Raw genomic sequence first — 14,309 nt, 5'->3', positions numbered from 1 at the left:
GCTTCAGTGTGAAATACCAGAAGAACAAGCAATCTGTACGTATGTCTTTTGGTGTGGGGTACTGGGTGTGAGCACTTAAATTTGTTAGCTTCAGTACCTCTTATCGACATGGAGCCGAAGTTGGCAAGTAACCCCTAATGGTTCATGGACAGTCACGTAAATGTACTAAGTACATTACATTAATTGTGGATATATTAACAGATGAGCATTGTCTGGTACGAGGCTGGCAAGCTAATTAATGTAAGCACTGCCACCTGTACTTTGATTCAAGGGAAGTATAGATCGGTCATTACCTTGACCAATAAAAGGATTATATTAATGGTGCAGAGAATACAGTGTAATGTACCAACCAGATAGTGTCTGTGCAGAATTGTTTTCTCACTGGTATAAGTAGGTTAAGTGTGTATGTATTTGCACTACAGAAGACGTGTGTGACGTGTATTTGCAAATCATCATCTCCCTGAACAATTAACAAATATGGTTATTGCCACATTGACTATGAAGATTGATACTTGACTTTGTCCTCTGTGTTAGTTTCCTGATTCAGCTAGACTGTTGCAAACTCAGACAATGGCCAGATAAGAGAGCAGGTATCAGTGTATTAGGTCATATGCACATTAGTATTGTATTCTAGTGTATCCACTGTATATGCCAATGGCTTTTTAGGCTCTCCCATTACATTTTTTCCTTTTTTATATGTGGAAAAAAAGTGAAATGCCTTGTGTGGTCTGTGATTTTTAAATCAGCTTAGCTATGTAGAAGTAGTTGCCTGGAGAGTCAGTAAAAGTGGCTGATCTGATCTCAGTCTAGTCAATAAAAAATAAGCTCTGCGCTGACAGCAAGGCAAGAAACTGAGTCAGTTCTGCTAAGAGTAGACAACAGTAATATCTAACTCATCCAAAATTAATTGCGCTCATGTATTCTGCACCAGCCTGGACAACTGCCTCTTTTTCAGCTCTACGTGACTGATTCTCTAAGATTTAGCCTCAAGAACTGGCAGTGCAGTCATATAACAAACATACGTCAATAGTCACTTTTTATCATTATTTGCCTTCGCTTAGAGCACACAGTGTATCGGAGAATTGGGTCTGTTCAACAAATACGTTCAGGTTTTCTCTGTACCAGGTCAACCATGGGATGGCCTACAGCCAGTGTTGTGTAATAATCAGATGACAGCCTTGATTGCCCTGGTGAAGCACCTGTTTTTATAAGAGGCCATGGTCACCATGTGCCAAGCAGGATGCAGGCTCCCGCAGAAGACTTTTATCTTCATCTGATGATAAATTCTGATATTTGTCAAATCTATTTATTGAGGTTTATTACTCCAATATAACAGGAACAGCGTAGTGTCAGAACATTGCAGGGCGATGATTCATCTACATGAACAACAAACAAGGCGCTGAGCTTCAACCAAGGCCCATTCACAAATGATGCAGATACAGAATTGAACACAAGTTTACTACATTTAATTACTTATTTATTAATGCCTTTCATTTCACACAGTTGTAAAAGCTGGCTTTGTTCCTCACGTAATCTGTTAGCGTCATAACTCTTACTTTATGCTGCACTTAATAAAATAGAATAAAACATGAAATAGGAATAAAATTACAACAGTTTTAGTCACCTGTTGTCTAATACTGCACTTGACTACTTTCACTTCTGTTCAGATCTTTAATGCCACAAGAGGAAATTATTTTTTTCAGCAAGGCACCATACAAACAAACCAACAAACAAACACAAGAAAAACACAACATGACAACTGAAGACCAATGTCCATGCAGTTAAATCCAAGGACCTTGCTGAGCAGATGTTGTCAGACCTCTTATAAATACACACAATACCACTGCTAACTGCAACTAACTCACCTGTACAAGCTGCATTTCCGTGCTGTTTTTAATGTGGTGGTTCTCTTCATTGCATATGACATCTACATGTTGTTTGTTGGTTTGTGGTTATACAGTCTGACAGAACTCCCTGTAAATCACTTTGGATTGAAACAGTGCAGAATGAATGTTATGAGAGTAGATGTCGACCTTGGGTGATGTCTCTGGCTGGCCTGGACAGAAGGAGGCTTGGAATGTAGTCTCAACAATGGTCTACTTATTTTGTTTTACTGGCATATTGGAAGTGTGTCAGTTTTCATGTGGTGTTTTGTTTGTTGTGTCAGCTTTGTCACTCTGTCTCCACTTGGATCTCTTTTCCCTTTTCTTCACCACTCACACTGTTCTTGCTTAGAGCTGTTACAGTAGTCTCCCTATCTATTGAGCAGCTATAGTTATGGTAGCGATCATAAAACATGGCTCTGTGTCCTGTGATGATAACAATAAGCCAGTGTTGTAGAATCTTATGACACTGAAAGACGCCGAGGAGCTTTGATAATTTACTTATCAAAGTGGACTCAGTACATTGATAGTGAAACACTCATTCACACAGAAAATAGTGCATATGCTGTACTATCGACATTGTGCGGCATGACAGCCCATTGTTTCATTACATGAGTGATAAAGCCCTTGCTCTTCACCCTTAGGGCCTCAAATTGCAAATGCAGATTTCACCACTGTGAGGCTAATAGCAGATCTTATCTTTTCAATTCATATTATTAACTATATTCAAATTATGAGCTTCTTATATTTTTTGAATGGAGCAAACTTAAAAGGTCAATTCCCAATAAAATGATAAACTGACCTATTACTGACCTGTGAATATGTCAGTCATTCATCATTGTCTCATAGGCTGAGGAAGGAAAAGGAGGAACTTCACTTCCACTCTTTGCTCTGCAAAACTGCATGCCAGAAAAACCAGTGACACACCCCGGGTTTCCAAACCAGTAACCGATGATCTCAGCTTCATCAGTGTTTCCATAAACAAGTGGTATTTCCTCTTTCAAAATTTAGTTTCATTTTAAATTGAATAAATGTTGAAAAGTTATTACAACTGGGATGCTGCACAAGTGCCTTGTCTACATATCTACATAAACATCCAATTGTCTTCATATCTAACATGTGACAGCATTAGGTGAAGGTCTGCGACCCAGCTTGCAATGCATGCTGTGAATAAACGACTGTTTCTTACCGTGATGCCCTCAGACATCACTGTCAATTGTCACACATCGTCCATGCACAGTACAGTCAAGCTGATGTTCACTTCGGTGCTCCGACAACTGAGAAACTGTTCTCACTTGTAAAGTCATTCTTGTTCTTTCTCAGTTCATGCACACTTCATCTTTCAAAGCATTTCATAATATAACTAGTAGTTGTACACCACTGTTTCCATTTGAAACTATCTCTGCACACTAATAATATGAAAATCTCTATAAAACAGTGAAAACGTCATGAAAATCATTTGAGCAACCAGCAGTTAAAGGTAAGATGAAAGCAGTTAAGATGAAAGTAAGTCAAAAGATCAGTGAACAAGAACAGTATACAAGTTATCATGTTTGCAGGGAGCTGTACTTTTGACTTTTGCTGGTATTTGGTGCTCACTTGTAGGGGAAAACAAAACACTGTCCTATTCTGACCCACAAAGATCACGCTTCAGTCCCATTCCCTTCTCTTTCAAGGCACCAAGAGATGGTAACCAAACACAAGATGTAAGCAAATTTTTGTCTTGTAAAGGAGAGCTCAGAAATACAATGTGAAACTGCTAACATGTTTATTATAAAATAAATTTTGAAAGATGTGCAGAATATCCTCATAGGAACAACAAATGACACAATTCTACATCATAAAATGTTTCTTTAAAAAAAATGACAAAATTAAAATTCAATTGAGTTTTACATCTTTACTTAGATCTCCTATGAGCCATTCCATTGGATTAATATTGTAATTGTCCTCTGAGCTTTGATGTGTTCCCATGTGAAACTGGATTACACTGGAAGGAACTTGATTTGTGGAGTTTAACTGAGACAAGATTGAGGTGGAATCCCAAATATCTACTGTTACACTTTTCAAAATGAAATCTTTATATTGTACACGCCCCCAAGTGCAAAATATGTCTGCAAAAAACCTTGAGGTTTAACCAGAAAAGAGTAAAATGTAAATACAAAAATATACACTGCATTGCATTTTTTGACACATTAGTCTCAACTAGTAACTCCAATATTTATTTCATGGGACCTTTAACTCTACCCCTGCTTTGGCTTAAATGCAATAAGATTTTAAAATGAATTCTGGTCTGGCCTTTTTAAGATTTAAAAATAAATCTATACTAAAAGAAAGATTTATAAAATCTACAACATAGTCATTCTTAAAGTGAACAACAATCTTAAGAGGTAACAGAAAGAACTTTGCAGAGAAGGCAATGAGAACAGAGACTGAGAAAGCTTTTCCTTTTTCTCTGGTCAGCTGGTCAGAAGGAATCATTTTCTGACTGCCCTCCCAGACCACCCAGAGACATGACCTGCTCCAGAGTCTCCCTCCCAGGATAGACTTTCCCCATTGACCCTTCTGACCCTGACTGACCCATTGTAACCTGCCTTCCCTTTCCCCTGGTCCTTGACCATAATGATCCCACAGAGTCTGCCTTGTCACTTATCATGTCACTAACACTCGATCTTACAGACGATCCACCATGAGACCCATTGCTATGGGAAGCATGACTTTGAGAATAGCTTTTGTTGTATCCATGGGAACCATTGCTATGATTACTCTGCTGAGAGTTGCTGTTGCTCTTGTGCTTGCTTGGTTCAGTCTGAAAAGTTTTACCAAAGGAAACCTTATCAAAGGATGTTTGGCTATGGAAACTGTGCTCAGAACCTGACTCAGGCTGGATATCAGACTTAGAATATCGTTTTGGTTCCCCCTCTCCACCTATACTAGGGTCTACTGCAGGCCCAGAAGCCTTTCTGAAGGTCACATCCAGTCGCCTGTCTTCACGCAAAGACCCCCTGACAGAGGATGAAGATCTGGGCGTGGTGGTGTCAGCCAGGCCATCAGGGAGAGCAGGTAAGCAGCCTACCTAAAAACAGAAATTGGATGTTTGATGAGAAAAACTAATTATTAAATTAATTGTTTCAAGTTATTAAGATAATAGAGGTTATGGATTTCATGATACTACGGAAGACAGGGAGAGTCATAACAGATGAAAGATGATAACAGGAAGACATGATAATATTGGCAATACTATAATATAATAATTTGAAGTTATTTTGTAACCCTGGTTCTCTGAGTAGTGTGTAATAGCTGTCCCATTATGGGAAATGCTCCCTCGCAGGAAGTTCGCCTCCTTCCTCCAGTTCTACGAAACAGAACTGACTACTGTCAAAAATATAAATCCTCAGACTTCATATAGAGTGGGCGTGCAAGAGGTCAGGCTATTCTAATTTCCACTTGATGTTGTTCTACAGTGTTACAGCACAGAGGCAGAAGGCAATTTTGTTCCTGTTCCTGTTAAAGAGTTCATCCTCCAACCGAAATGCGATATTAGTATATGGATTTGTGGTCTCATATGGTCAAGTATACTCACTGCTACTGTGTTTTAAAACTACATGCAAACACAAAACTGGCACAGTCAGTGTATAAGGTAACACAGTCACCTGCCATTGGCAAACACTGCATTGCATGTCCTTACCGATGACAAAGCATCAGTCTTAGTCTGGACATCCCGATATTCCCCACTAGTCAGTGATGCTGCACCATCCATATTTACTCCTATTGTAGAGGAGAGCTGAGGTCTTCCCAGAGGTTGGAAATCTGACTTGTCAATTCCAGCCATTGATGATAGCTGACCTAGGCTACAAAAAGAGACAAAATTTATAAAATTTCAAGTAAAGGTCAAAAGTTGGCAGAGGCATTTCATTCATGCATTATGAAAGTATGTACCAAAATAATCTGATTTTGACATTAAGATTCAGTACTTGAATATATAATTAATTGGTGATAATATGATAAAGGCGCTAAATGGCATCCATAGCAACAAGCGTCTTCGTATGACGTTGGGACACAGTTGGGCGCTTACAGCTTTCTCATATTGTGATATTTCAGTGTCAGTGTCTGTTGTGTGGACCCCCTCCATTAACATGTTTTCAAAAAGAAGACAGAAAAATTTAAGAAGAAGAAAGAAACTGTAGAACAAAGATCAAGACTGCAAGGATGCTGGTTTTTCTCTTTCCACTGGGTAAATGTGTAAATATTCAAAAACATGAGGAATGAGTGAGTCAAAGCAAAAGGTGAAACAATCTTTAAAAAAGTTTTAACTAACAAAACTGATGCAGGAAGATTCTATCGATGCAAAAATTTCCACTTTATGGACAAAACACTGTTTACAAAGTAAATGCAGGTTAGGCTGCATAGTAAGACCTAGCTGACAAGGTAAACAGGTGGCTCAGTCAGAATGAAACTAATACTGTCAGAACGAAACTCTGACCACAGTACCAGGATGGCACATACTGGAACAACAGATCCAAAATAGCTTGTTACTGGAGTGCATCTAAGAATGAAACAAAAATCTAAAACCACACCTACACTTAAGCAACTTACAAAAACAGCCCAGCACTTTGAGAAATACACTTGTTAGCCATCTTACCATCAGTCACATGACAGGACATCCTTTTCATCAAGTTCTAAAATTATTAAAGTCTAGTTAGCAACAAAGCTGATGTGGGTTTTCATACATAACCACATTTCATGATGCACTGACTTCAGAATACAGTCGACAGTAGAGTTACTTTTTCTATATCACTCAGCGCTAGTTGGGAATGAATATTACAAAAAACATCTATTGTTGTATCATCAAGAAAAAAGGAAATTTGAGAAGAATTTGAACTAAAATGATTAGTTGATTAATTGAGTAGTTCATGAACAAATATTGAAGCTGTATGGAGCGATATTTGTCCACAAGGGGATGGACAGATTCCCAAGCAAACAGGCTAACAGCAACAAAGCCTTGATAGACAGCATAATAAGTTGGTCATGTTGGACAACTTAGAAAACCAGCAGAGCACATATATATAACTTCCAGTGGGGTTATATAAAATACCCACTGCGAAAAGTCCACGTCCACTAATTGGATTGGTCCACCGACTCCTTGGCCCTGTTTAGACCTGGCATTAACACATGTCTTCAGTGATCCAATCACAAGTGGTCAGCTGCAAGTATGTCTGTTCACACCTGGCTTTAAAATGCATCTCCTCATGTCTCTCAAGTGACCACTTGTGATCGCATCTCACTTCCCCACTTTATATGCAAACAGACATATACGTGTTGTTGTTTTAAGCCAATGTGACAGACGGTCCGTTGTAAATGTGCTTGTGTGTAGCTTATGTATGTGTGTCAGTGAGTGAGTGAGAGAGAGAGTGATGCATGGAGGGTCTGAGGTCATTTCTGATTTTATAACCGCAACATCGTCTGAAAAAATCACCAAACACATACATTAAAGACAAAGACTGTGCTGCGATTTCGGCTAGTCCTATACTTACTTAAAAAATGATCACTCAGAGAGAAAGTTAGAAGAAACAGACTATCTTTCTTTTTTAAGTTTTTTTTCAGGCTCTTGACTTTATAACAGTCGTAGTGAGAGAGAGGGAAAATTGGGGAGAGAGAAAGAGAGGATGAGAACCATAACCGCTGTGGCAAGGACTAAGCCAAAGAGATGCGCTCTACCAGGTGAGCCACCGGGGTGCACTGTCACAGACAGGCTATCTTTCTTAATTTGTCTCTAACACAGAGCACGACCTCCGTCAGGGACCCACAATAGTTTAGCCTTTTTTTTTACTTCCAACTCAGGATCGTAACACACTTTTATCATTCTTTTTTTTCAGAAAGAACCTGTTTGCACCAGAAACTCTGATAGGGCTGGTCCCACTGTTGTGGTCCAGTCAAAAATAACACAGAATGACCAGAAAGACATAATGAAACTGAAAGTTCTATAGCTGAATAAAGACTTTCTTTAAACCACCTTGGCCCAGAACCAAGTCCAAGTCAAAAGAGAAACGTTGTACTGGCCAGTTCTCAGAATACCCACCCAGCATCCTTGAGGAGATCCAGGAAAGCATGGAACTTGGTAAATGAACTTTCAATGCTCTCCAGTATGGCCTCATCTTCAAGAGCACTGACAGCAGGTGGTGCTGATCCAGAGCCAATGGCTGCAAGTGCCTCTGACAGGGAGTGGTTGGCATCACGAAGACGGGCATTCTCCAACTCATACTGTGTACAAATAAAACAAAGACACAATAATAGGGCATCTTCTATCATTTGTTTACTTACAAAATCAAATATACAAACATAAAACATCAGGATCAGGATGAATAGACCTGATGGCCAATGTTTGTTAACACTGAAGATGAACAGATGGACTGCTTAAAGAAATTTCGGTAGACCAGTGCAGAGGAGAATTAAAACATTATATATACATTTATTTTTTCAGTGGTATCATTACCTCCATGAGCCTTGACTCTGCTTTCAGTCTGGCTCTGCGCTCCTCTGCCAGCCTCAGGCGACACTCTTTTAGCTCCATCTGCAGGACATAAGCAAGAACACACACACAAATATACAGAATGCTTAAAGATCAGAGAAGTCAAATGTTTAAGATCCAGAACTTTGTCTTTGTGGCTACAAAACATGAAAGTTTCACAAAGTTCCAGTTTGGGATCCATCCTGTTGTGACTGACCTGCATATGTTCAAACTGCTGTCCAGTGATCCTGTCCCGGAGATTGAAAGGTGATGGTCTCTGCTCCACTTCCACTACCACTTCTGCATCTTCCTCTTCCTTGTCCTCCTCACCCGCTGAATCTGAATCTACAGTAACCTTCACAGTAGCTGCACCCTAATTAAAACCAGGTATTTCGACAGATGAAGCTTTTTACTTTTTTTCTTATTTTAAACAGATATGCTGTCCACAAACACAAGAAAACTTACCTGAAAGCTTTGGTCTGTCACAGTGACTCCAGGTGGCAGACCTCTGGAACAAAATCACCCAACATAAAATTAGCCTTTGATTCACTGACTGATATTACTCAGTAAATGCTTTCTAAATACAGGAGGTATAATTGTTTTACATAAAACTTACAGTATGTTATATTTTGGTGGGTTGAGGAGACATGTTTTGCAAACATAGCCTTGATTTGTAACTACATTTTTTTTATCTGACAATTTTGTTCTATCAAAGACCTACTAGTTATAGATGGAGTACAGTTTCTTTTTTGAACTACAAGCAAATTGGTCAGTCAACATCCCACCTCTGGCGTCCAGCTCTTGCAGCAGCACGCCAAGGAATGTAGGGCTTCTGTGCCTGAGCAACACCTGAACTCCGCCCTCCACGAGATGTTCCTTTACGAGGGGCTGCACCAGAAAAAGAGATAAATGAAGGACTAAATCTTAAAGAACAAAGACCATTCCGTTGCAAGGAGTTTTGCTTGGAGTATTGGCAATAAGCCTTTGTAGATGACCGACGATCACATGGATGCAAAGCCCCTCGTATTGTTTCATGTACTGCATTCGATAGTGAGTGAATATACGTAGTCATTCTGCAAAAAGGTCAACGGGACACAGGCAGGCGGAATGAATTATTAGTAATAAGGGAGTTATGTACTGTGTGGGTCAATGAGATGAGAAAAGCAGGTTCTAAACATGGCAAACAAAATAGAATAAAGAAAATGATATTAGTTATTGTATCAGCATGGCAGGGGACTTAAAAGCCAGAAGGTGAGAAGTCTGAAAGCGATAGAATGATGAGATAGTAGGTACCATCTCATGGAGATTTAAAGAGATCCAAAGGAGTATGTTGTAGTCCCTCCTGTGCAGAGTGGAGACTTTCTCATGTGCATTTCAAACTATGTCCAAATGCCTACTCTGCGGTTCAGGAACTGACAACAGAGCTGAAGACTGGGAGGTCTGTGGTGCTAAAGATGTTTGGGAAATCTGACACTGACAACTTGAACAGTATAGGTCTGAACAGGAAAATTAATGTTTTTAATCAGGAACAACCACTATACTACATCTTTTTATGAGCCCGAGGAAACGCTGAGAAAAATGCATTGCCAAAGTTGATGAAAGAGCCTCGTTTTTTTACTAGGTGTTGGTGATCACTGCCATAAATATTTGTGGTTAACTTTGTTTGACTAAAAAATACAGTGACCTAAATTGTCTGAAATCATATACCCAGGCGATGTTTTACATAGCATTGTGAGAAAAAAAGAAAAATCCACATACATACCCATCTTAAATGTAGCTTTTCCTCTGACTGAACTGGGCAGTGATCGCTTCTTCAGACCAGGAGCTCTCTGGGGCTCAGTGGCTGCAGGCTTGATCCACTTGTACAGCAGGACAATATTAGAAAGATAGAAGCCATTAAAAACATGGGCACAGCTTTGTAGCAAATATCAAACACAAATGCAAATACACCAATTGTGCACTTAGGATTTTTTCTTAGAGATGAAATTAGCTGCAGACACTAACCTCTAGCGACTGTCCATCAGCATTCATCAGCACTTTCTCTATTATAGTTTTAATTAAGACCTTGTCTGTAAAAAAAAAAAAAAAAAACATTTAGCAGGCAAAATATTTTTCAAGAGATTTATGTTTTTGGTTTTCAGAGATGTTTCTAAACAAATTATACTATTAGTGTAATTAAAGTATTATACAGCAATATAGAATTTCTCCAGTATTTAAACACTAGTCACTCAAAACTTGTTAGAATTAGTATGAAATTGTGACAGAATTAAATAAAAATCTAACAATGCACTAGCTGCACCTGGAGGCTGCAACAGCCACAATACAAAAGTTGTGTGCGAAAGACACAACATACTGATAATCTATCATATTGGCAAGGCTCTAGTCAGTGTGAAAAACTCTAGACTTTGGTTGAGGTAGCTTCTTACCAACTAAAGGGTTACTACGAATATCCAGTACACAAAGAGCAGAATTTGTTTTCAAGGCTTCCAACAAACGACGAGCTCCTTCATTGGACAGACCACATCTCTGTAGGTCCACGGCTGTTCAACAAATCACAAAACACAACACCTGTGCACATTTCATACAAAAAGGAAAAGAACAACAAAAAATATTCTCTTCTCTTTGCCTCACTGTATTTTCTCAAACCCAACCGCATCTACTAACCTTTAACCCAGAGGTCTTCAGCCAGTTCATGTGCAAGAGCAGCAGCACCCCGGTCCCCAATCAATGTGTTACAGTTAAGGGTGATACGGCGGAGACCTCCCATTCCCTCAAACTGTGGCTGCCGATACCTCAGAGACTCTGCCCATGCAGTACCATGCCTCTGCATTCCCTGATGCTGAGAAATAAAAACTTTACATTATCATACAAATATTGTATATTGTAAATACAGGTAGTGTTTGAAATGGGATCCATTTTTATGATTAATGATTAATTAAACGTGATTAATTAAACATCACAAAAGTAGACAAGAGTCCATAACACGTTAAAAGATAGTATGGTGTTAAATATTAGACATTACACCTTGATGATGTTGGCCATATGTTCTGCCCCTCTCCAGGTAAGATTGCATCCTGTAAAATCTACTGTCCTGATGTTTGAGGAGTACTTAACACTTTGGCAAATCACTGTAACATATGAAAATGGCAGTTACAAAAAGTTACACATGCAGTATAATCTTGGTAAGGCCTTCAGAACATTGAAAGGAAATAATAGGGTGAATATGCATACCCTCTAAGCCCTCATCACCAATGGGGCAGTTGGCAAGAGATAGGTTTTCCAATAAAACACTTTTTGCTAAACCCTGGAAAAGAATAAATTTGGCTCATTATTTTATTTTATTTTATTTTTTTACCAGATTTCACTCTATAACAGAGAAGCTGTTTCAATCAATTTTCACTCAGGTTTTATGTCCCACACATCCAAAACTTATGTTCCCTTCTCCAAGATGATAGTCAATTCTGTGGTTTATACTAAACAGGATTATGGTCAAATGAGCAGATAATTCTGTCACATTGGAAATCATATTCTCAGTTTGTTTTTACCTTCGTCAAGGTGATGAGGTCCCTCTCTCTTAGTGGAAGTCCATTAAGTTGCAGAGTCTTGAGGTTGGAAGAGACTGTCAAACACTCTCTCAGGGCCTTGCACAGCTTAAATGTCATGTCCTTGGAGCGAATGGCTGGGATCTTCTTCCTGAAGCTAGACTTATAGTACCTTCTGTCTGAAATTAGTGGTGATATGGTTAGTGTGCAAAAGTGGTAAGTCATTCAAGTTTCTATTTTAACTTTTCTTGTACAGGCTAATATCATAGGTAAATATGCCTTACCTGTGTCTCCAGAACCCAGACTAGCTTGGTTTGTGCTACTTATTGCAATATGGTGCAGGTGTTTGTTGATAGAGATAGAACTGAGAATGGGTGGCCAGTCTGTCAGTTTGAGCCTGTCTCCATTAAAATCCAGCATTCCTTTGTCAAGGTTCATCTTGACGGCAGGGAGAGGGACTGATTCCTGTCTGGCGCAGGCAAAGTCATAGTATACCACAAAGTCCTGGGCACCCTGTCGCCGAATCTGAGCACTGTCCTGAACCATCTTTGATCTAGGAACAAGCATATTTTTTAAAAAGTCGTTAAACAAACTTTTTACAAGAGAGTATAATTGCGAAGGTCAACAGGGACATGAGATCTTTCGGTACTGATGGGAAAGTTGTGAATAAACAAAAATATCAGAAATTAAATGATTGCAAGCGATCCAGAGTGTGCAGGATTTTTTTGGGTCTTCCACAGTAGGAGTTTTTGATCTGACGCATTTCTCTGTAAGACTTTCTGGGACGTCAAAACTATGTAGTAACTGCACAATAGCTTACTATTAAAGACATATTTGATCTTTGGTAACAAAACTTACCAGCCAGCTTTTAGCAACTTGTGAGAGTTGACTATAAATTTAGATGAGACAGCTTTCAAACTGTCAATATTAAACCTTAAAATAAATCAACAGACAAATGATTTGACACTTTTTGATATTATTTTCATGCAATTTGAATCTCAAGGAGTAAAATGTGATGGTGTGTATTTTGTCATCAGGGTTGTTTAGGTCACTCACTTAAGTAATACTTTAATGACTCAGTCAGCGTGCTACAGTATGGACCCAAAATATAACTTCTCTGTCCTGCTTTTAAAATAACAGGACTATGTTTATTATCCCACTATGTTGTGAACAAACATCAAACACGGTCTGCATGCACAAAGGAGAAGTTGTTTTTCCTCTCTGTGATCACTATGTTCTCACAGAAAACTGAGTTTATAGATTTTTGTTTTATTTAAACAAAGTAATAACATACCTTAACATAACATACCCTACTCAGAGGCCGGTTACCATTACAGATAATAGCGCAGACATGGCTTGTCAACATTTAGACAGCTCCTTTGCATCAATTACTGAACCGTTAATGATATCGAGTCACAGATTTCAGAAACATTTGAACGTCAACGCTAAGTCTTACAGTAAATTAAAAGCCGGAAGTAAGTTTTACTGGCTCCTAAATGGAAAATAAACTGTGTGACAGGTCCCGTTGCTCTAAAATAATAAAGTGCTAGCAGTCCTTCAGCTAGTGGCGTTAGCGAGCTAAGCGCCTAGCGACCGTTGGTAGGGAAGTAGCAGGCTGTAGTGCTGCCGGCAAGCCGTCAACGGTCCTGTTTAGTTGTACTTCCATGCATTAGGTCATAAGAATAAATCAAACTTAAACGGTATAATATACCTTACACATATAACTGGAGGCTCTATCGTCGTAGCACTTTTCTCCCGCTTCCTTAACCACTCTGACAACTTCTGCTGTCTGTTATTGTTGTCGGCGACGTGAGGCAGCGACCGCTCAAAAGTGGCGCTGTTGTAGCCGAAGAGCCTCTCCCACTTCTCTTCCTCACCAAGACCTGTTTCTCCATCCAGAGCCCTGCTGCCACCTGCCGACGCGGACATACGTGGCTGGTAAACTGATGGTCTTACACATTGTTCTATATCATTGGGTTTACATAATTGGATTAATTGCAAATTTGTTAGAAATTCGCACCAGTACATATCAGCAATGTCAGGTCCTCGATCCTCCATCTTGTGGCCCTGCGGTCTTGAAGAGGGGCTCTTAATATTTTAAGATTGAAATTAAGATTAAGATAGCCTTTACTTGTACAATCTTTGCAGCTTTTTAAATGGGATTTCTCTGTTTTGTAGGGCGAGAAAAACTGGCAACCTAGTTAATATCGCCAATAAAAAATAAATGGACCAATAAAAATGTTTTGCGGCACTTTAAGAGATGCATTTGCGTCCCGCAGTAAAGTCCTCCAAACTGAGGTTGTCTAACATACCATGGAAAGGAAATGTGTAACCGACCCTACATGTTAAACCGTTGCATGGATTTAGTTGTATTTTAAA

General features: G+C 39.2%; 1 protein-coding gene across 4 annotated transcripts; it reads right to left on the bottom strand.

The window, feature by feature from the left end:
* Positions 1 to 3,637: 3,637 nt before the first annotated feature.
* Positions 3,638 to 13,930, bottom strand: cep78 (centrosomal protein 78). 4 transcript variants are annotated; one of them, XM_071483287.1, is made up of 16 exons: positions 13,642 to 13,930; positions 12,215 to 12,483; positions 11,934 to 12,109; positions 11,620 to 11,692; positions 11,413 to 11,516; positions 11,053 to 11,227; positions 10,815 to 10,928; positions 10,387 to 10,457; positions 10,151 to 10,247; positions 9,174 to 9,276; positions 8,854 to 8,896; positions 8,606 to 8,761; positions 8,374 to 8,451; positions 7,960 to 8,141; positions 5,569 to 5,731; positions 3,638 to 4,956 (listed from the first exon to the last, which is right to left on the bottom strand). In XM_071483287.1, exons 1-16 carry the CDS (start codon positions 13,857 to 13,859, stop codon positions 4,348 to 4,350), a joined length of 2,631 nt encoding a protein of 876 aa, XP_071339388.1. In that variant the 5' UTR covers positions 13,860 to 13,930; the 3' UTR covers positions 3,638 to 4,347. The 4 variants fall into 4 exon arrangements, with proteins under 4 accessions (XP_071339388.1, XP_071339389.1, XP_071339391.1 ...); XM_071483288.1 differs by having other exon boundaries at positions 10,393 to 10,457; XM_071483290.1 differs by having other exon boundaries at positions 13,647 to 13,786.
* Positions 13,931 to 14,309: the final 379 nt, after the last annotated feature.

This window comes from Trachinotus anak, unplaced genomic scaffold (genome assembly GCF_046630095.1).
Source record: "Trachinotus anak isolate AG129_WGS33_773 ecotype Australia unplaced genomic scaffold, CSIRO_AGI_Tana_v1 ptg000008l, whole genome shotgun sequence".
In the NCBI taxonomy this organism is placed as follows: Eukaryota; Metazoa; Chordata; class Actinopteri; order Carangiformes; family Carangidae; genus Trachinotus; species Trachinotus anak.
Note: the sequence above shows the minus strand (reverse complement) of the source record. Positions and strands in the feature narration are given on the sequence as shown.